The 23,865-nt window shown below is 42.8% G+C and overlaps 2 protein-coding genes across 9 annotated transcripts in view; one reads left to right on the top strand and one right to left on the bottom strand.

The window, feature by feature from the left end:
- smap1 (small ArfGAP 1) overlaps positions 1-16,075 on the top strand; it is a 98,878-nt gene extending 82,803 nt beyond the window's left edge. For 7 of the 8 annotated variants that reach the window (XM_035173326.2, XM_035173325.2, XM_035173338.2 and 4 more), the window contains 3 exons: positions 6,343-6,523; positions 10,713-10,951; positions 13,468-16,075. In XM_035173326.2, the coding sequence (XP_035029217.2) occupies positions 6,343-6,523; positions 10,713-10,951; positions 13,468-13,596 (549 nt within the window). In that variant the 3' untranslated portion in view covers positions 13,597-16,075. The remainder of the gene's footprint in view (positions 1-6,342; positions 6,524-10,712; positions 10,952-13,467) is intronic. The other variant, XM_035173329.2, reaches the window with a different exon arrangement.
- Positions 15,819-23,865, bottom strand: part of b3gat2 (beta-1,3-glucuronyltransferase 2 (glucuronosyltransferase S)) — a 49,931-nt gene continuing 41,884 nt past the window's right edge. Inside the window, exon 4 of the mRNA XM_035173339.2 lies at positions 15,819-18,393. Within this exon, the coding sequence (XP_035029230.1) occupies positions 18,307-18,393 (87 nt within the window). The 3' untranslated portion in view covers positions 15,819-18,306. The remainder of the gene's footprint in view (positions 18,394-23,865) is intronic.

Raw genomic sequence — 23,865 nt, 5'->3', positions numbered from 1 at the left:
ACAAATTTCGTCAGTTGTGAGAAGTAGTTGTATGACTCAGTGTTATTTTATGTCTGCTACTCTTCGCCATCAACTCCTTCAGGAAATACAAGGTAATTGACAATGTCCTGCTAACTTAGGGCCATTGCTTAATGTCATCTACCAACTTTGTGAGCAGTGCTGGGTGATGCCCTGTTAAAGAGCTGTCCTCGCGACTTTGTGAAACATCCATCGGCATTGCCATCCCTGATTTTTGTAAAATCTTCCAGAAAATACACATGAGGGTAATGCAACAGTAGTGTAAATGTTGGTGACTTGCATAAGATCAACCACAAAGAGAATCCACGTGTATTTAACCTGCATTCATTGATCTTTGCCAATTGCACTTCGACATACATCAGTGTGATAAGAACTACCTAAGATGACAGAAACCTGTCCTTTGTCTTTTTAGCTGCGTCCGTGTCCCATCCACTAACATGGAGGAGGCGGGATCTATGACTCTGTGACGATTGAGATGCTTTGGCCTCACTTTTGGGGAGCTGTCATGTCGACCTTCTTTATATACAGTCTATGATTACTCTCAGGTCTCACCTCGTAACAAAGAATGACCAAGCCTTTCCTATCAGAGCCCCACGTTATGGAACTCAATCTAATTCTGTAGCTTCCTTTAAATTCCTTCTTAAATCTTTTCGTTTTAAGACAGCTTTTACAAATGGTTGACATTGGCTCTAACTTAAACTGACTAATCCTGTTTATTTATTTATTTACATGTTCTTAGTTATTTTGCCATTCTAATCTTCTCCGCTCATGTTCCATTGTCTGATCCTCCCTTTATCTGCCTGTCTGGTGTTATTTCTTCTTTCTGAGGCACTTTATAACATTGTTAAATGTGCTATATAGATAAAGTTTCTTATAGTATTATATTTGATATTATTATATTATTATTATGAAACGTTCAGTAGAGCTGAGGGGAAGTGCACAGTTGTGATAATTCTTAGCATGTTTATTATTCATGTATCTAAGCTGTAGTAAAGAGGCTTAGCGAAGGACAAGGAGTCGTCACTGTCTCTGCTTTCAGTCGTTCAGTAAACAAACCTCAGTGCCACTCAGATCTACTCCCCTTGTTTGTTAGATTCACATGGTGCATGGAGGAAAAACACATCAGAGAACAACATCTAACCAGTGTCCTCATGTTGAGCACAACATGTGTTGTGTTTACATGGACTCAAAGTTAAGCTTTTGTGCAAGTGTGTTGTGTTTGGTTTTGAGGAGTTAGCAGGATGAAAGAGAGAAGGGAAAAGGAAAAGGATGACTGGGAGTGGGAGGAGGGTATAAAGGGAGGAGGTCAGGAGAAAAAAACGTGAAGGGTGGAGGGAGAGTGGAAAGAAAATGTTGTGAGGGGGTGGAGAGATGGAGAGATGAATGCAGTTTGTTGAGGGAGGTAGAGAGGGATGAGGTAATGAACTGTTGACCAGAAATTGATTTCTTCCTTCCTGTTCTTCTTTTCATTTTTGTTCCCATTTCTTTCTCCTTACTGTCCTATTTTCTCTCTGGCACGCTCTTACTGGACTTCCAAGCTTTGCTTTTGTTTTCAGTAAACACACACACACACACACACACACACACACACACACACACACACACACACACACACACACACAAACACACACACACACACACACACACACACACACACACACACACACACACACACACACACACACACACCGAGCCCAGTGTGATTTTATAGCCACAGATGGTCTATCAGAGGGGAGTGTATGAGTATTTCAAGCAGTGATGGAAAACCGTGGGGAGACATAGTCTTTTGTGTGTGTGTGTGTGTGTGTGTGTGTGTGTGTGTGTGTGTGTGTGTGTGTGTGTGTGTGTGTGTGTGTGTGTGTGTGTGTGTGTGTGTGGAAGTCTATCCACAGCGACAGTGAGGAAAAGGCTGTCACAGTGCAGATTCAGAGTTCTGGCTGCAACAGCAACATTGGGTGAGAAGAATGGAGCCTTGTTGAAGACGCTTTCTCTTGCACAATTTGCTGCTAGGAGCCCAGCAACACTTCACACACTATGTGGACAGTGTGTGTGTGCGTGTGCGTGTGTGGCATGGTATTGATGGCAGTTTGAGAAAGTGCCAGAAAAAGATAGACGCACACGTGACATGCTGAGCTTAAGTTTCTTCTCCTTCAGAGAGATTAGATAGATGTGCGTTGTGTACTGTTCTGCTTTGGCAAGAACACTCACTGTCTCAGTGCAACTGGGGCTAATAGTGCTTTAATGTCTGGCACTCACAGATGGCAGTAGGAGTGAAAGGCTGATGGGAAACTGGTTTCTCTTAAGCAACTGTATTAATGCCAAAAGAAACTTCATTTGAAGAACCACGTGCACCAGTATAATGTAAAGGCCACTGATCCCCCTCACTGTCTTATTTGTGTCATTTTTACAGTTAATTACATTTCCACTGCCTTTATTTTCTGTATTATAACTCATAGGTGGTAGAGCAGGTTGGCCATTAATTGACCTAATGTCGGTCCCTTGTCTTTGAGCAGCACATGCTCTCATTAGGAGAACATGAAGGAGAAGAAATAAAAGCACCAGTGGTCGATATTACACTGGTTTAAGGGAATTCCTTAAATCAATAGTTTTTAACCTTTTACCAACATTTTACTGTACCACCATGTCAAAGTATCTAATCATGTTTGATGAGTCAAACTGAGTCTGCTGATCAATAACTCTCTGTTTCCATCAAGAGGATTAATAATCTCAGAAAATCTGGAAATTACACCGTTAATAGTTACAATACTTAAAGCTAGGGTTGGTAATCCTGGAAAAGCTAGCTAGAGCAGGCTACACTTTGAAAATATAACCAAATCATCCCAGCCCGTTGCATCAGCCCTCTCGTCAAAGCTATGACCCCAAAACACATAACCGTGCCATTAATTACATTTTATTACAATCCGACGAGGGCTAAAGACGCTGGCATTTTTTAAGTTTTAGTTTATTTATTTACTGATGGTTATCGGGAATTGAAGAGGATGTAAACAAATAAAATATGAAGGGTTCCAGCAAAATTATCAACCCTACCTTAAAGCTGATACAACCATGCTCGCAGCTCTATGGTGCTGGACTCTAAATGCTAACCTCAGAATGTTTAAAGTCTCCAAATGACAATGTTAAGTTCAAGCTTTGACCTGAACCTCGGGGGACTGTGCAACATTTCCCAACAATCCATCTTATAGTTGTGAAGACACTTGGCCCGACTGCTCTACTGTACAGAGGGTTCGGGAGTGACCCAAGGAAGAACCCATTACATTTTGGAGCAATAATTGGAGGTTTCTATGTTCTGAGAGCTCTGCAGTTGTTTTGTTGAGTGCAAAATTATCATAAATGAAGGCCATAATCAGAAGAACAAAGATATAATGAAGAAGATGTATCCTTGAATTTACATGTCTTAATTCTTAATAACATACAGTGTAGCAAATGAGAAATTGTATATAATTGATATTTATATCAAAGTTTAAGGCTTGTGCAGCAACAACACACTTAAAGTGGCCCCACCTCTGAGCACTTTCCATCACACTTGCTCCTCCACATGTTGCTGTTCTCCTCCTAAATCATCGTGGATGATGTTCTCATCTCACAGTTCAGAGCCGGCAGAGCGTGTCTGAATCACACTGCCTATTCAACAAACACGTCTCAGAGAAGGAAGATGAACGGACGGCGACTACTGTTGCACTTCTCAGGATTTAAAGTCCGCTTAATGCATTTTTCAACTTTGGGAACGAGCTTAGCAGCAAATAGGCTTAGCTCCTTTGATTGAGTCATGTTACACAGAAGCTGAGTGACGGAGCAGGTGAGGGCAGTTTGCTGCCTTTTCTCACCATTCTTATCTCCAGTCTGTGCAGGAGTGAGAAACACACTAATGTGCTGCAGTTATTATTGGGTAGCTCCACCCAGTCTCCGTCAACACCTGACTCACCTCTACTCGAATAACTAGAGAGAAAATGAATCGCGCGTGTGTGTTTGCATGAATAATCATCCAACTATTCTACTCAGCTTTTTTCTTCATCCACTTCTTCTTCCTTTCCTCTCAACTTGTCCTTGTCCTCCCTTTTTTTCTTTTTCTCCTTTCAGTCTCTCCCATCATTCTTTCCGCCCTTTTATACTGTGTCTTCCCTGCCTTCCTTTCCTGTTCTTACCTTTGCAGCCTTGCCATCTCTGTCCTTTTTGCCCTTCCATGTCCCTTATTTTTTGATGCCCTCCTGTTCTTCTCCATCATTCCTCTTTTTTTCTTGCATCCTGCCTCTGTTTCTCCCTGTGCCCCCCTCCCCTCCCTCCTTCCGTCCCTCCACAAGTCAAAGAAAGGCAGCAGAGATAGACAGAGGGGAGCAGCACTGCCTGCTAAGCAGTTGAGCACAACACCCTCACAATGCTTTGTGTGTGTTTGTGTGGATGTGTGTGTGCGATTTTGTCGTTATGTCTGTTACACTTGAGTATTAAGTTTGTGTGTGCTCGATAATATATAATTTGTGTGTATATGAAGGATTCTTGACATTGAATTCAGAATGTTGATGCACTAGTGTGTGTGTGTGTTTTGCAGAAGCCACTGTTTATTCATGGAGTCCACCTGACTGTGGTCTCCCTCTTCTCTCCTCTTCTAACCCTCACACACACACACACACACACACACACACACACACACACACACACACACACACACACACACACACACACACACACACACACACACACACACTTGTTCAGAGCTCTTAAACAGGTGTTGCTTTCTTGTCAGCTCCATCCATTAGGTGTAATAGATGTTTGAGTTTGAAAAAATGAAACAGTGGACGTGAACATGACTGTGTGTGTGTGTGTGTGTGTGTGTGTGTGTGTGTGTGTGTGTGTGTGTGTGTGTGTGTGTGTGTGTGTGTGTGTGTGTGTGTGTTTTCTGTCTGCAACAGTTCATGTCTACCTTTCTGTGCAGCAGCCTAATTAATGTCATCTGTCTCACTTACTGTGACAATGCTTCTCCTCCATTCTTTTTTCCGCTTTTTTTTGTCCTTTACTCAACTCTTGCTCTTCTCCCCTTCATCTTTGTCTCGTCTCTTCCCCTCTCTTCTCCCGGTCTTGTCACGTCTGTATTCCTCCCTGATTTCTACAGTACGTATGAGTAAATAAAAGTAAAAAGTCTTTCTACTCATTTTTTTTGTTGCTCGCTTGAAATTAAGATTGCAGCATAAAGATCGAAAATCAGTTAAAAGCTGCTTCCAGACATGCACTAAACTCTGGAGATCCTTTGGACTTTCTCTAGATGGGCTGTATGTGTGAATTTAAAAGTCTGAGGGAGAGCATTCAGATTTTCTGCGGTCTTTCTTCGTCCAGTCTCATAGTATAAAGTCCGCAGAATGTCCAGACAAGCCAATATGGAGATCCCCTGCTGGATTCACAGCGAGCGATTGGAGGTGTTGAAGCAGAATTAATATGTATCTTCCTGCCTCTGCCTTCTGCACCAACCCTCACCTGAAGGCTCCAGAGATTTCTGTGTTGTTGTGAACACTTCTGAGTGGAGAATCTCCTGCTGTGTTGTGCATGTGTGAAAGCCAGCGTCCGCATAAAGTTCGGAACCCAATATTTGGGTACATCCTCAGGAGGTCATGTCTGAAAATGAATGTTTTGAATGATTTTAGAGAGTTAGGAAAAAGAGAGGCGGGTACACTGGAGGATAAGTAGACCTGTGTCTGTGGACTGTAGGTTGTCTTCTGATTATGGGCAATAATTATCACTACCACGGACTGCTTCTACTCTGCCATTTTGTCTCACTATTTGATCTGAGCTGTACTTTGCCGTTCTTTTAATCACTATGAAGCTAATGTCATTAAAACGTCCTGCAGATTAAACGCCTGTCGGAAAGAGAGGGAGGATACCCTTTGAGTCATTGTGCAGGGAGTGTTTCATTGACAGCAGCTTAACACCAATCAAAAGAATGGACATCGAGAAATGATTGGAATTAACTGACTTACTTGACATTAACTATGACATTACTGGTTAAGTGAAGGAATTAGTGCTGTGGAAATGTCCATTATGGTGAATATATCAAGAAAAGACATAAAGACAGGAATTATTGAGTTTACAATAAAATTTTAAAAAGAGCAGAGCTAAAATATAGTATACAAAGTCAGTTATTTATAATTTATGTTTAAAACGTAGAGTTTTAGTGTCGGAAACTGAGGCACTGGCATTCGCATCAATCAGCTACCTTCCATTGTCCTGTCGAGTGGACATGCACAGGTCATGTGTACAGCAAACCATTAAAAACATTCATCTTTTATGACTCTCCTCCCCCGTCTGTCTCCCTCACAGTCTAGTTCCAGTACAGCAGCTCCGCAGGCGGACACCTCCACCTCCTCCTCTATCTCCACCACTATGACCACAAAGGCGGAGGAGAAGAAGCTTTTATCTAAAGACTCCATCCTGTCTCTGTATGCCAGCAGCTCAGTGGGCAGTCAGCCGCAGAGCCAGCAGCAATCTGCCCCAGGACAAGGTAACACACGTCTGCGCACACACACAGACACACCACACACACACACACACACACACACACACACACACACACACACACACACACACACACACACACACACACACACACACACACACACACACACACACACAGAAATGCAGCATTTTTCATTAACTCTTCATTGTCCAGAAGTCAGCGGAGCTTGATCAGCCCCACTAGCCAAGTTAATTTGAGCTCAACAATTACTTTGATTAGTTTAACCATAAAATACACAGCATTGGAACATGGATAGCACTGAATATCCAGTGAGTCTTCTGTTCTCTCCGTTGAAAAGTTTAATATGACTAAGATTATAATCTGTTTAAGTGCAAAAACTCAATCCATAACTTATCTTTTGACCCTCAACTGTTGGCATCTGACTTCTCCTCCAAAGCTATCACAGTTTAAAGATACAGTATTCAACTCACCACATCAGGTAGAACTCTGCTTAACAATAAACCAGTCCACTTGGCATTGATTCTCAGCTTTTCATCTGCTCCAAGGGGCAACAAAAAAAGGTCGATCCTCATTTAGTCTCGCCTCATTTAACTTCACTGTGTCCTCATAATAACAACCTGCTGCTGAGGCCTGCTGCCACTGGCCTTACCTTAACTTTAGCTGCTTTTACTAATATAAACAGGTTCTTGATTGAACAGACCACTGACCAGCCTCAGGTAGCGGTTGATGTGAACGCAGCATTAGATATTAGCTGGCGAGTCCATCAGCTATCATCTGAAGAGGAGGAGGCAACAACCAATATTTTGGGGCTTCCGGTGCAGGCAGCAGATATCTGGGCCAAGACTCCGTCGTCCATTCGCCATACACATTATCTGTCTGATGAGTTTCTTTTATCAAACAATTCGAACGTTTCTCCACACAAAGCACATACAGCGATGCTTTTCGTAGGGGTTGGAGGCCCTGACAACATTAAGCTAATGTCTGTTAACAGCTGTCTGCAAATGAATTCAGATAAATGAGAAAGTCGATGCATTTTGGTCAATGTGCTCCACCTCCGTCTCTACACGGATTGTCAAGCTGTAGGCAACCAAAGCCTGGTCAAACATGTTCAGATTGGAAACAGAAACCAGGGAGGTTCCGGCCCTAAATCTTGTCCCTTGCCCACAGGTTCTAAATATTCACATGCAGAATCTGTGTCTATTGAGATGATCAAAGTTTAGTTTGGGAGTTGGTGGAGTTGAAAAAAACCGAGCTGAAAGGAGAGCAAAAGCCGAAACACATTTCTGAACGGCTCATGCTAAAATAGCTATATTTTATAGCCTCCACATGCACAACACTGCTGCCACTACTCTCTAAGCCTCCTATTGGTGCTATAGGGGCTGCATTGACGCACGTAATAAAAAGTACTGAGGTGCTGCAACAATAGTGTGTTTCCAGTTTAAGTATTGAGCTCACTATCGTTTGTGCTCAGTGCTGAGAAACGGAGGTCCGAATTAATTGTGAAGTTCCACAGTGATGGATGTGTAAATAGGCAACTGTTTGCTAACATATTCATCGTATCATCTTTATAAGGGCACAACATGTCAGATTTTGTTTTATAGCTTTTGGCCTGAAGTGGCATGTTTGAAGGCAGCAGTGGAAAGTGAGACGTGGCTGCAAAACAGGTGTGACACTGGTTCGAACGCAGGACAAGGTGTGTCCACACGATGTGAACATGGAATGCAGAGTCTGTTATCTAAAGCTAAACAGCTTCATGTGTTGTGCATGCAGAATGTAAAGAGGCACTATAAAAGACACTATAAACGAGGAACAATAAGCCGCATACTGCATTAACACAAGAGCACACACTTAGACGTGAGGGTTCGTACACAAGCTGAGACACAAACCTACACACAGAAGAGGAAAGATGTATCATAAAAACTGAGCAGAGCGAGGCAGATGAAAGGTCAGCCTCGCTGAAAAGCCGGCAGGTCCACTCCACGCCGCATTTACTGGAGTCCCAGCGCAGCCGTAAAAATAGAGATGTGTCTGCGGATTCACACTCATCTCACAGTTATTATGAGTGAGGACCGAAGTGCCAAGACTGTTTATGTGAGTGTATGTGGGCATGTTGGCAGTGCTCATGCATACATACAACAAGCTAAGCATGTTTTTGGAGTGTGTGTGTGGGACAGCATTAGGGTCACATGTTTTCTGAATGGTGGGTATGTGCAGCAGGCTCATGTGCATATTGATTATATTGCTGCATGGTAACACTGATGTGTGCACAGGATTAAGAGTGGAAATCAGGATGAAGAGCTTTCTGCTGCTTTATTGTCCCTGAATCCAAATAAATGCTGTTGGAGATCAAAGCTAAAAGAAGCTTGCCAGGCTAAATGCCCCAGATCATCGAGTGTGTGCTGTTATGTGTGTGTGTGTGTGTGTGTGCGCGCGTGCTTTTGTGTGTGTGTGTGCATGGCTGTGGGTGCCTTTCTGCACTGTAGCAGGACGGATGTGGCATTTTCAAAATGTCAGAAAACACTAATGTGATAAGATATTATAACCAGCCCATGTTTGGTACATGTATTCATGGACTCCACTTTGAATCTGCAGTACAGGACTTTAAAACCTGAATAGAGGTCCTGATTCGGAGGCTGCAGTTCTTCAGTATGAGGAGGTTTTCTCCAACATCTCCTACATGCAGCGAGCACAGCCGGCTAATATCAGAGGTTGTTTTTGCCGGTTTTAAAGAAGTTATCTCTCCGTTTCTCCTTGAGGTCTTTCCACTCAGTAAAAATACTGATAAATCCGTTGCTGTATATTTTGCCACTTATCATTTCCCCACAGTGGTGTCATGCAGCGCTGATGAGGAAATGGGCTGATAGCATGAAAATATGAGCTTTTCGACAATCTTTTGAGGTAGTAATAAAGAGTGTGTTTAAATCCCCTCAAGTCACGCAAACTTTAAATCTGGTTGGTCGACTTTTTTACTTTTGTATTTAGGTTATAAAATCAGTCTTGTGTTTACTTCAAACTGACTTTAATTCAAAAGTCCCTGAGATTTCTGTCTGGGTATATTTCAAGTGGGCTCAGAAGATAGAGCGCTTTTTTCCACATACCAGGTTCGATGGTGGTTCGATCCCTGTCTCCCCCACTCCGCATGCTGAAGTGTCCTTGGACTGAGACAGTGCATGGTTGATAGATGACAGAGAAAGTGCTGCACATAGATGCACTGTATGATTGTATGGATGAATGCCAATCTGTGCTGTAAAGTGTTTTTAGTGGTCATTTAGACTAGAATAGTGCTTTATAAATACAGACCATTTACCATATTTAAAGTTCATTTGCAGAGAGATCCTCGAGGTTCCTTTGCAACATTATATGTATTGACCTGCAAACACACCCTGGGCTGCTCCTCTGCTGGACATGGAACCGAGGAGCTGGTGTGTGTGTTTACTGAACACCAAATCCAAACTGCGGGACAGGTTGTCACAGTGTTTGAATCAAAAACAGAAGTCAATAATGTGGCCTTTTCCCATCGTCACACTGTGTCCTCCCAACACACAAGAGTGTAAAAGAGTGTGTTACTGTGGTGTGGCCTCTGACACAAATTCCACAAGAGTTTGTCGGCTGCCGGTCGACACCTGACATCTCGCTGTGGCCGATCCTGTTTGTTGTGTTCCTTCCTTGCAATATTCATCCATGACGACAGAAATGACCAATGTTGTGTTTTCAGTGACAAACCCCAGTGCCAGATGTATTTCACTCTCTGTGGCTGATTCACGATAAAAGCCACCCGTGTTTTGCCGGTTGAATATGAAACAGCGGCGGTAATTTAATACGGCTGTAATTTCTCCCTATGAAAAGTAAATCAATGAGATAAAACCGTGAAAATGACTCATTTATATATGTTTTTAATTAATCTTATTTTAACCACTTTTCTAAGAGCAGAGTGTTTTCCACAGACAGGGACATAAAGTAACATTACAAGATAGTAAGTGGCTGTTGTGGTTATACTTTGTTTTGTTAGTGAGATGTGTGGAAAAATGTTTAAATATTGGTTTTATGAATTACCTTTCTTCCCAGTCGTTGTAATACTTTGTATTTGCCTGGATTTATAGCAATTCAGTTATTCCTTATTTTCTCTTTTGTTAAAATGCAGTTTACTGGAAAGTTACTATGATGTCTTGGACAAACCTAACTCTATGTGTGTGTATGTTGTTATCTACTCCAGCAGGTATGTACATGGGCCAGCCACAAATGCAGTTCACTCCACAGGCCTTCAACCCCGGGATGGGGGGAGTCGCCCCACCCACCACTATGATGGGTGGAGGGGCCATGATGCCCGGGATGGCTCTGCCCAACGGGGGTTACATGCAGCAGCCGGGCGTGATGCCAGCCAGCCAAGGACACAGCATGTACAATATGCAGCAGGGGCAGCAGCAGCCGCAAGGACAGTGGAACATGAGCCAGGTACACACCAAATATATCGTGTACGTGTCTAAAACACACAGAAAATATGCTGATTCATTTGATTGTGCTGATTAACTCATTTTAACACTTAGCTCATTATGGTTCCACTGCAGTTTCTCTGCTCATTAATCTTTTAGGCAGCACTCTTCAATTTTTACTGTATTTCTAGTAACATAAATTAATAGACCATAAATGTTTGTCTTTTTCTTTTATGGAACCCTTTCTTTTTTCTTGTGAAAATGTTCCATTAGTCAGGTCATAAAAGTGACTTGCGTGCTGCTCTGTGCAAAGCCCAGTGCAGAAATGACCTCACCCCTTCAACCTCTCTAAAAGCCCAGGAAGAGCAGCTTTGAGACAACTATTCTTACAAACCAGGTTTACTTTATAATAATATAATGTAGTTTTTTATTTTTTTATTTAGGTTTTCTCATTTGTCCATCGTTCAGTGAATTGAACCACAACTAGTAGAGTGAAACAACACCATAGATACATGCATTTGAAGTGTACTTAACAAGAACCTAGAGTTAATCATTTTCATGTAATTTAATCAGTTGTTATTTTAAACTGTGCTCATTTCTTCATTGGTAGCCAGCGAATAAACATTGGAAACAAGCTCATAACACTGGACCCATGAGCAGTGTGAGCCCATGTTGTCCAGCTAAAATGCTGTGTGCTCCAGTCATTGTTAATCAGATCTGATATGACAAATGAGAGAGGTTTAACTAATTATGGACATAAAAAAACAGGACCGGAGGCTGGTTCTATATCACCCACCTCCCATTTTCCTTTTTCGACTCTCAGCAGAGTTTTCAGAGTGTTTACAGAGTAAACAAGTGTTCTACTTACAAACAGCTCTGACAACAGATCACTCTGTCCTTGTTTTACCCTTATTACTCAACTCTTATGCCTCATTTACACCTGGTAAGCATACGCCTGCATTCATTAGGAAGGCAGTGACGTGCTGTAATGATTCAATTCCAAATAGTAACTGGATCACAATATGCAACTGTTAACAAACAGGACGAAGCTCAGGACGAGGAGAGCGAAGCTGGTGTGCGCACTTTACCGATTTTCCCTCTCATCTGTTTATAGCCTCAAAGTGAGGCGATCGTAAATACATCGATTTTAAATACATAGAGCCATTTAACACTTAGTTTCAAATCTTACTGTCGAAAACAAAAAGTCAGGAGTAAATGAGCAACATTTAACATTAAAGGTTATACGTACAATGTTCACTGCCACTAGATGTCGCTCTAGCACCAAAACCAACGCTTCATTGGACAAACCCACCTGGTCCGTTACCAGGTCATAGCTAGGTGCTTCCTATGCAGTGTATGGGTGTTGAGACACCCACTTAAAAAGGGTTAGGGTTAGGGTTAGGGGTTGTTGTGTCTCCTCCACACGTTGGCACTCAGTGTCTGAGCCTCCATGTCAGACTAGAGTGATTCGATAATATGTAGGGTGTTTTTTTGAAATGTGTTACCCAGGCTGCACTCAGTCCAGCAGGCCTGCATGCCAGCTAGCAGCTAGTTAGCATGACTAGCATCATTAGCATAGCCCCGCCCTGTAACCCATGTGTAAAATAAGCTGGAGCCAGGTTTAGGATGGTGGGGAGCTGACAGGTGTGTTTACAGTGTTTCTTTCCCAATACTGTAATCACCTGGAGGTAATCTACAAAACAACAAGTTACATACACCTGAGTTCATTAACATCTCTGACCATTGGGAAAAGTTCTAATGCACATACATATATACTTTGGGACCATTAGGCAAAATATATGGACTATTTTTCCTTATTCAGATGACATCACATGTTCTCACCAGACACACAATGGGTCTCATATTTTACACCTTTTGTTTTATCCCCGTAAATGAACTGAACTAACTCATATTTAGTGTTGAGTTGAGTTGAGTAAGCTCATAAAGCACTCAAAACTGTTACGCTGACAACTGGGGTGGTTAATGAGCGATCATAAATTACTGCTGACACACACACACACACACACACACACACACACACACACACACACACACACACACACACACACACACACACACACACACACACACACACACACACAACACAGGACACCAGCTTTGAAGAATAAAGGCAGGAGGTGTGTGTTCATATCATGCAGGAAGATGTAATGGAATGGTGAGTTGATAAATGAGCACATAGACTGGCTGACACGCATGCATGACCACACACATACCTGCACACACACTCATCCACAGCTCTCAGATGACCAGATAAGTGAGTAGCGCTGCAGCAAAGCACATTCATAATAGATGAGACAGATTGGAAAGAGGAGGGCAAGCAGGAGGAGCAGAGGAGGAGAATGGGGGGAGAGGGCAGGGAGCAGGGGAAGGTTGAAACCGTTGAGAGCAGGAGAGCGAAGGTAAGAGCGAGGGATGGAGGTATGGGAGTGGAGCTTAAGGATGGAGGGTCAGCCCACCCCTCTCGCTGCTGTCTCTGTCTTGCTCACGCTGACTCCCCTCCTCTCTTTTCTGTCTCAGATGACCCAGCATATGTCAGGCATGGCCATGAGCGGAGGAGGGCCGACATCGGGCGCCCCCGCGGCCGGTTGGCCTGCGGCTCCACCAACGGCTTCTGGCCAGACCCTCAGCACTCAGCTGTGGAAGTGACGAGGAGGAGGTCCAGAGGTTGAGTGGGGGGAAACACGGGGCAGTCACATGGCAACCAAATGGCCAAATCTCTCTGAGATCCTCCCATCTCCTAACAGCTTTTAGTTCAATAATAACGCACAGCGGGGACGGTTTGCCTCTCCTAAAATCCCTTCCCTAATCCCTTCGCCGTCGTTACTCTAAGAAGCCAAGATGTCATCACTCCAAGACACCGTGGAGGCAAGTGGGAAAAAAAGAGACTGGCAGCTGTCGTGTGCTGTCTTTGTCTGGGTGTCCTCGTTTGGTTTCCTTTTGTTGTTGATGACTGAAAAAAGGCACAAAAACAGCAAAACAAAAAAGAAAGCTGCTGGACCAGTAACTTTAAGTCCTATTATAGTAATATTACAGTATATCTTACCAAAATGGATAGTGTGTGAATAGTCCTTGAGTACTTACAGTAGATATGGCTATGTTGTGGTTGGTTTACGCTACCCTGTCCTCACCCCTCTCTCTGCTGTGTAAATTGTAACCCCCCTCTCTCTCCCTCCTCCCTGTAGGGCGAGCAGAGCCTTGTAGCAGATAATCGTGTGAGCAGTACTGTATCTATGTGAATATGACGTGAACCCCCCCACTCTTTCAGAGCCATAGGAGAGAGGCTGATGCTGTCACTCGCGACAACATTGGTTTGAGTTTTATTTGTCACATGGCACTGTATGTGTGTGTGGTGGTGCTGGGGGATGTTGCTGTGGAGATGAAGTCCTCCCTTTAGTGAAAAACAGCCTGTGAAGTTTAGCATTGCTAAATCCCACAGGCTTTGACTGACATGTGTTTAGAGCTGCTTCTACAGTAGTTGTTATTTTGCACTGATTGATTTTCACAAAACTTGATCATTTTCCTGCAAAGAATTTCTACAACATTCAGAGTATCAAAGGAAAACGTGTCTCATTGCAGCCAGTAGTGTTTTTTTATCCCCACACAGCAGCCGGTGTATCACTGATCAGCTCCAACATAAATGATCATGACAGCAGTGGTTCCTTACTTACCTTACAAGAAATAGATAAAATAAAATATATTTTCACAGCATCGCACTTCTTCCCACTCAACACATACTCAAACTGAAACAAGGTGTCACAAGTAAGGTCACAATAACATCTCTTTTATCTTATGTTATTACACTATAATGATCATCTTGTCATTGAGGAACTGTTGTAACTGAAAACAGCTAATGCAGCTCTCATGTAAAATTTTCACTGAAAACATAATTTTTTTAGGATCGTTGTAATAATTCAGTTTTCATGTTTTAGACATTGAAGACATACTGCACAAACAAAAACTCGAAGGAAGTAACTGCCCAGCCCCAGTTAAAAGGACACATTCCTTATATCTGCATTCAAGCCAACAAAGGCAGGGAACCACTGATGAATACATAACCAGTATCAATGCTTTTATTAAGAGATGAATATGTCCAACCCATTTTCTTTTTTCAAACTGCTTAAAAACAACCGAAATCTGTAAATGTCTTGGATTCCCTTTAAGTGTCAGTAATTGCCGGGTGGCCTGTGAGTCCCCGGGATGTCTTTGCTCGCCTCGCTGTGATGTTCTGAAGCGTTTTAAAACCAAACGAGCTGGCTTCAGTGGGAGCCGGGCTCTGACCCAGTTAAGACACTTCCTTGTTGATGAAATGAGCCGTTTCCCCCTTTGCTCCCCGAGGCAAATTAAAGCACCACTGGAATCACAGGGGTTTTGTCTTTTTCTGCACTTTAAATAGCAGAGCAGGTACTGTATCTCCCACTGGGTTGTGATTTGTCACTTCATTTCCAACTGCAGGGGTAAGAAAATCCATCTTCTTTTATTTTTTAGGAAATTCTTTTCAAACCGGACCAGTGTGACACCCACCATGTTTCTCCTTCAATATATGATGCTGTAAACATTTGTTCTGCCATCCGCCATCTTTATTGTGGTGTTTTGTTGTGTGCAGTTCAAGAGGAGCACGGTAAGTCATGAGAAAATAAACCTGGACGACCAATTAGAGGGCTAGACTGGCAGGAGGAGGATAATGGGAGGAAGATCAGCACAGAGAATGAGAAAAGAACAAAACACATACACACACGCACACAGAGCTGCGATCCCACTGCCGAGCTTCAGTGCAGAGATTCATGTCCGTAAACACAGGGTCCCTCTGCCATGCAATAACTGTAGCACTCTGTGACCCAAGTGGTTAGTGTGAATGACACATACACATATTTAATAAAACTAATGTCCTCCAGGTTTATTTCCAATGTGTTTACATTTTCTGGTGCCTAGTACAGAGGAAAAAAAAAAAGTGGTTTCCGTGCATTGAAACAATAAATAGCAAGAAAAGTTTTTCTGTGTTCGTCTTTGTCCAATGACTCTTAACTGTAAAAGTACTGTTTTATCTTTTGGGGGATTTTGTTTGCTCCTGTATTTCTGTTCCAAGTTTTACAAGAGGGTCATTTGGAATAAAGGCTGTAGAATCCTGGCTTTCATCCTGTTTTTTATTTCCTGTGTGTACATGAGATACGAAGACATGTTCAGTGCCCTCTAAACTTAAACCTGCAGTGCGGAACTTTAGTCTCCCCCTTCTGGCAGTGACACAGACACTGTCGAACACAGAAATGACCGTAGTTCCAAGACAATAATTCTGTGTAAATAATAGCTACCTAATGCTAACCTATCCAGGAGCTTTAAAAGCTTGAGTCAGCCAACGAGGAACGGCCACACCACTTTTAAATCCATGATTGTCCTCAATGTCCATCACTTTCTTTTTCAGGCTAATCCTTCCTCTGAACGCCGACTCTCCTGTTATGTAGAGCATCAGAAACTTTCCTTGAAGGCTTCCTTGCATTGTTCTGTCACAGTTGCTGTAGCCAACTGCATCTCCATTGTTACGGTTGCTCCCCGGTTCATGCAGAAGGCATCGCGGCCACTGCACAGTGCGGCAACGTTGCCACAGACACCAGATTTAGACTCTGTTATTCTGCTAAATACAGAGAGATCTCCCCGGCCCTGACAGGCTGTATCGGCTCTGTGTGAACTGTTTTGGCGAAGTGCTTGAATGTGACAGACGTTCAGAGTCCCGCACTCCAGCTGGCAACACTGCTGTTAAAGCACACTGAAGAAATGGTGCCTTGCACATTTGAGCTGTGAAACCAGAAGCACATCTGATGTGCTGTTTACATCCCATCTACTCAAGTTATCCCTCTTTATTCTTCTGCCGAGGTTTTCCTGTGAGGCCAGTTTCCTTTGTTGTCGGCCTCCACGCTCTACATTATTGATTGCAGTTTGTCAGGAGAGGTGGTTCTTGTTACTTCACGTGTGCCATTTCCAAACCTGATCACACCCTGCACATGTATACAGGATGAGAGGAGGGCGAAGGTTGCTCCAGTTCATTATATATGATCAGTTCAGGGTGATTTAAAGGAGACTGATGTAGCATTTAGGGATCAATAAATCATTACCACATTACCTTTGAGACATGTAAGTAAGGTCAACAAGAAGACCAGAGCTGGTTCTGTTTAACAGACATGGAGATGGGGGTGTTCTTTCAGAACGACTGGAGCTGAAACTTTTGGAAGGTGATGAAAAGACTGAAAAGCTGATGTAAAAAAGCAAAATGGCTCAGTAAGAGAGGTGTGGAGGTGTGAGTTGGAGTGTAATAGTTAATACTTTTGCAAACACGCTCACTTTCTTTCTGCTGGGAGTGAAAAGAAAAATAATGATTGTGCATGTTGCATATGCAGCTGCAAACAGGATGAAAATGTTCTGTTCTCTGACCACACGAGTATTGTGGGTCTGTATGAGGTTTAATACCCGTCAATACCAACAAGCCTGAAAACGCATATCATGTGACCACTCACGAATCAGCACAATGATGAGGAATGACTAAAAAGACCCAATCAGCAAACAGTTGTGAGAGTCAAATCAGTTTCTACTCGGCAGGATTAAAACGCAGCCAAAGAGATTTCAAACTTTCTCCTGGGAGTGCAGTTCAAATGCCACACACACAACTCGAGACGTAACGTGTCACAGCCAGAACGTTACGTTCATTAATCATAATCGAGGTCAAAGTTTGACATAATGGTGATATTGATTTGAAGTCATATCTCCCTAATTGTGTCAGTAGGTTGGATTTTGTCGCGTTTCAACTCGAGCGGTGCAGTGTTCCTGTTTCCCCTGCTTCCTGTCTTTTAACCTAGCTTCATGGTAACCACTGCTAACCTTCTCATGTCACTCTCAGAAACAAAGCAAGCTCCAGAATTCCCCCTGATGCTGAACACTCCTTTAACTATGACAAACATCAGCAGAACATTACCACTGTCATCAAACATATGCTGGACCACAAGCCTTGTTTATGGAGACTACATCACAGTGAAACAGCTAACTTGACAATGAGGTATTCATGATTCAAACAGATATTCATGTCAGTGTTTTCTTTTCATCAGCAAGTCATAGATGGAGAAAATCAACGATCCAAGTCCTCCCAGTTTGTAAAAGGAACGGGTTTCCGTGGCCTCCGGTTCTCACAAAGTACGTTTGACAGACAGCCAGAAGTCTTGGGTCATGCAGCTCCTCCGAGTCCGTGTCCGTCGTGAACAGATCGAATGAACCCGATAAGGAGACAAAGCAGGGGGCTGTCTTTAGTCCAGCCGAGAGGTAACGGGCAGCCACAAACAGCTCCTGCTCGTGGATCCTGTGCTCAGCTCCGTCCTCTCACACCTCGATGACCACGGTGTCCTTTCGATGTTTGGGCTCATTTGCGAGGTGCGGCTTCTCTGTGCGTGTGTGCCAAACCAGCACCTGGAACAGAGAGAAAGAAGGGGTGAGGAAATGTGCTGACAGGGGGAGAAGCCACTCGCTACAAAAAGAATGGAGAGGCTGTTATGCTTGGATGGATACACACAGACGCAGGTGGATGGCAGAGCTTTACTGATACTGTGAAAGACCTCAGACTTTAGGGTGATACTTCTTCTGGGATTAGAGCTGCTGATACCTGAAATGTGGTGGCCAAGATTTTCTTTTCTTGTGTGTGAGTCAGTGTGGATAAAATGTCTGTTCAAAACTTGTGATCATTGTACAAATTGAAACTCACTCTGAAAACAGGGTCACAGAGTTAAAGCCTAACTGGTTTATTACAACTCTGGTCTATTTTTTTTTATATTACTGGCCATCTGTCCTTCCATTTAAAATGAGATTGGGCTCCAATGATCCGTCAGGCTAAAGGGATACAGTGCAGGTTTAGTGCGATGGAGCAATCTTGTTTTTAGGTGTGCATCCCCATCTTGTTTGTACCCGAACTCACATGCAGGTGGATTCACACTATTCACGTGACTGACAGATGATGCTACAAACTTAAAACTAAAATTACCACCCTGCAATATGTCTCCACCAACCAGTGCAGTTTCTGTCTACATACATTTTTTTGTCACCATGATCTTTGACCACTGATTTCTAAACAGTTAATCTTTGAGTGCAAGAGAACGTTTGAAGGAATTGGCTTAAGTGGGCTTTGCAAAGGTTTAATGAAGAAGGAAATACATTTAAATCCTTCACTGGACCTCGAAACACTCACATTTATTTAGATGAAAAAAAGTTAAATTATTACAGTGACCTCATCTGAATAGAGCAGACAGTGTTCAGACTCGACCTGATCCTAATCCAACATGAAGCTAAACCTGCACTGACGAGCAAAGAGTAGAAATATATTTTACCTGGACGTCACACATCACAGTGAAATATTTGACCTCCCACAATACAGCTGAACACACTGTGTCTCCCATCAGATCAAACCACAGTAAGGAAATAAGACAAATAAGAGTCTCAGTACAGACTTCTTCTTACACCCCTGATGCTTGTGAGAACCTCCACATCACTGGAGGTAAACAACATTGGTCACTGTCTGGTTTTTAATAAAATGCCGATATGCTTGTCTAAAGTTAATGGGCAGTTGTGTTTCCCTCACTGGAAACACTCATTACTCGTTGATGCTCTGCTAAATAGGAGACTCTGCTGAATTCTTTGAAACGGACCTGGTGTAGTATCTTCCCGATGTTGGGTTTGATGCTCACCGGTCTTCCTCACCGAAGAGACAGCCTCACACCCCCTGACATGGGCCAAATCAAACACGGCACTGCAGCTGAAATTTGTCTTGTGTTTGCAGCCAATTTCACAGCAATACACCGGTGAGGAAACACTGCAGTGGAGGCACAGATTGATATTTTCCTGGAGACAGGGACGGATTTAATTCCGCGGAGATAGAAGTGAGGTTATTTGGAGTGAGAATGTTTTTTTTTAGCCCATAGCTAATGAGCTTATAATTCAGGTGTGGGACATTTTTAACACACAAACACACACACACACACACACACACACACACACACAGACTCGCAGAGGCGTGATTTATTGCAGGCTTCGTAGGCTGCAGTTGTTTCTGGGCTTCTTCAGGTGGAACATGTCACTTCCTGCACACTGTGCTGCTAATTGGCCCGCTTTGCATATCTAACAAGGCTAATGTAGCAGCCACTAAAGCATCACTCCAGAGCTGTGGGGAGAGGGGTAATGCACGGGGGCGCATCCGTGCACATGTGTGCGCGTGCATGCACCAATTATGCAGTCAGAGTACCCTCTCAGTTCCCCTGGACTCACACTCCTCTTTCTCTTCTCTCTCTGTGCTCCTCTCTCATCACGTCCACTTTTCCTCTTATGGCTTTGCGCTTGCTTTTACCTCTGTCCTCTCTCCTGCTGGCTCTGTTTTCTCTTCCTCCCTCGAGCAACTTGCAGACAAAAAGCTTTACCAGGTTAGAGTGTTTTTTCTTCTCTTAATAGCATGAGGGGAGGGCAGCCTTGTGACTCCACATCAGCAGGAGAAATTTGTAAAGAAGCGGTGGATAGAGGATTGAGCAGCGAGAGCTCATAGTTTTACCTTCACATAACATTCTGAACATCAGATGACTGTCCTTCAATTCCAGTGTCGTCGAAACATGGATCCTATGACCATCAATTTGACTCATTGTGAAAACATTGCACTTAAAATAGACATGTTTTCTAATAAGGTTGAATTTGTAGGCATGTTGAAACAGGGCTATTATCAGTGTTTTATTAAATAATCCTTCCTAATCACCACGATTTAGCCTGTTGGTCACCGACAGTTTGGATCATAACAGTTTTTTTAAAACATGTAGGTTTGTTTAAAACCTGTTTAATCATATAACTATTTATATTTCTTTTAAAGCTACGGTTGGTTATCCTGGAAAAGCAAACAAGCGCAGGCTACACTTTGAAAATATCCAACCAACATATCCCACCCCCTCCCATCGGGCCTCACACATGGACGTGCGCTGCCTGACAACTGCTAGGACGACTTTTCTGTGACTCGCTCACTAAATTCTGATCGTCTCTGCTGCAGCGGTGTCCGTCTTTCTGAAGACTCCGGTCATGTGCAGTGAGAGCACGGGCGGGGGATGCTCCGGTACGCAGAATGAAATGATTGGTTCTGTTAATTGGAGTGCTGCAGACATCAGCTTTTATCTATTTATATTGTTCAGAAAAGTCTATTGATGGCTCTCAGGACGAAAAAAAGATTTCAACAAATAAGATAAAAGAAATTTCAGCCACTAACTTAGTTTTTTTATCATTACTTATATAAGACTAACTCATTTTTTTTATGTAAAATCCAGTGTCAGTTCTCATCTCTAACACAGGTTGGAGGAAACTAGCACATGGTGCAGAATCGATTATTGTCACATCAAACCACCTGAGAAGTGTGAAATCATTTTAGATTCAATATCATGCAAGAATAAACCTTTTAAAACTGCCTGTGCCTTTTCTTATGTTAACAAACAATGACGGAAAATTCATGAAGACTCAGAAGCACCATGAATGAATAGACCAACGTCCCTTCCTGAGCCTAGTTTAGGCTGTGACAGCAGTTTTTCAATCATGTGTTACTTCTTAATCATTTGAACTTGATTGTTGAACAAAAAGTGACAGCTCCTTATAGTGAGATCCACTTAAGCAAAAACAATCACACAACCAGGTCCTTAGGTGCAAAGCTTTTGATCATATCACACAATCCTCCTCAGCAGATTCTTCTTCCAGGTGTCGAGGTTTTAATTTTTTCTCCAACTTCAAGGACTTGAGACTGTTTTCTGTTTCCATGGTCAAGAATGAGGACGAGAAAGAGAATCTCAGGAACCAAGTTGTAAGAAACCAGAATTATAGATGAAGAAAATGCATCAAACCCATTTGCAAAGGCACTTAAGATGCACTGAGGATCAGATCACCCAAACCGGACCTAACAACTTTAACTAATAGAGGTTGGAAAAGCATTTAGCCACATTACTAAAGCAAAAATTAAGTTTTGCAGAAACCTGAGAGCCAATGCAAATGAAATAGACTGTGGTATAATCTTTCAGTCCATGGCAGCAGACCTCCATGTGTCCCCTTTCTTTCTTTCTCCTTTTTTAATCTCCACCTTCAATCAATCCATCCCTTTTCCTCCATACGGCCTTTTGCTCTCCCTCCTCTGCTCCTCTCTCCTCTATCTCCTTTTCCTCCTGTGCTATCATCTGTCTCCATCTGTTCCTACCTCCCCCCACCTTTCTCGCCCTGTCACTGCTGTCTGTTGCCATTAGTCTCCCGCTCTAACTGCATTACAGCTCCTGTCAGTCGTCTCCAGACACTGACCTGGCCATCAGATGAGCATTTCTGGCCTCTATTGTCAAGGTCGGGGATTCAGGCTCTCTGATCTGATCCGAGATACCTTCCCCAGAGTGGACAGAGCCTGGGTGTGTCGCAGCCGCTGGAGAGGCCATCCACATCAAATCGTTTGGCAACTGGCAACTGTTCAGAACAGCCGAACCCCAACAGAGCTGCTTGGAGATATTACTAAATCTGTCCAAGGCAAGATGTTGAGGCTCAGTTTGACAGGATTTAGCTGAACTGAGCGACAAATCTAGAAATGGTCCAATAACTGGTAATATCACTTACATGAATTGTGTAATGTACTGCATATTTATTTTTTTAATTAATAAATTATGATGATTACAGGAACATAATTATCATATTGTGATAAGATGAAAGCTAGTGAATAATAATGACAATAATGTTTCAATCTAACATTACTTTACATTACTTATCATATGATTCCAGTTTGCAGTTTATCACAAGCACCTAAGATCTTTGGTTAAATAAATTGTTCACTTCATGAAATGTCGTCTCAGTTCTATTGGGGAAGTTAAACAGGATGCACTGAACTCCTGAAATAATCCGGAGGAGCTGTGTGTGAAAACACAATTGTCCAGAGTCAGTTGCTCTCCAGCTTCCTATGGAAATATCTGCAGAATGTCTGTGTGAGCGCATGTGAGAATAAAGCAGGACAATGTCCAGAGAATTCATCACCATACAAATATCTGAGGATGAAAAAGAGGCGCCACGCACGTAGACGTTGGTGAAGTAGATGTCAACTTGGAAGGACAACCGCTGATCTTGAAAATGTTCTATGTTCTTCATATGTAAAGTTTGGAGAATGTCCACACCCCATTGAGGGAACATTTTCTAGAGTTTGTGTCCGAAAACAGGCGTGAACTTATCCTTGAGATGCAGAGATTTCGGTTGATTGATTCCCTGCAAATGAAAACATTCCTAACATGGTCAAGTCCACTTTAAAGAAAGGATTTGCCATTGTGGGAACTTATTTGCTGTCTTGAGGAGATCAATGCCTCTCTCTGATCTGTCAAATATGAGGTACATTAGCCTAGCTTAGCATGAATACTGAAGGCTGAAGGAAAGAGCTAACCAGAACTTCTCCAATTAATCTACTGGATCTCATTGGGGGTTTTTCCAGCACAGAGGCCAAACCCTAATAAGACCAGGTCAGGGAAAACTGTTGTGGAACCACATGTGGCTAATGGTATCAGATGATAAAATGAATTAAGTAGCAAATTAATGATTGTAATTTCTTCATATTTAAATTCTGCCCAGTCTCAGTCGGTTTCCGCCCTTTATCTGTTTGCTTCTCTGCAACTCTCTGTGCTCATTTACATAATACTGTACTTTAATTCAACTAAATTCCAAATGAGGCTGTTCTCATTGACACTTTGTTCCTTTTCTGTTGTCGAACAGTGGAACAAGCATGAAACAGTGACTGAAACACTTAATGTTAACCAGCAGTCACTTCCACTACAGGCCATTTCCAAGCTGCTGCTCCGTTAAAACCCTGATTTTATAACCGTGACGTCTTCTGACAAACTCCACACACACGTTAATTAAAGA

This window comes from Hippoglossus stenolepis, chromosome 12 (assembly GCF_022539355.2).
Source record: "Hippoglossus stenolepis isolate QCI-W04-F060 chromosome 12, HSTE1.2, whole genome shotgun sequence".
Taxonomy (NCBI): Eukaryota; Metazoa; Chordata; class Actinopteri; order Pleuronectiformes; family Pleuronectidae; genus Hippoglossus; species Hippoglossus stenolepis.
Note: the sequence above shows the minus strand (reverse complement) of the source record. Positions and strands in the feature narration are given on the sequence as shown.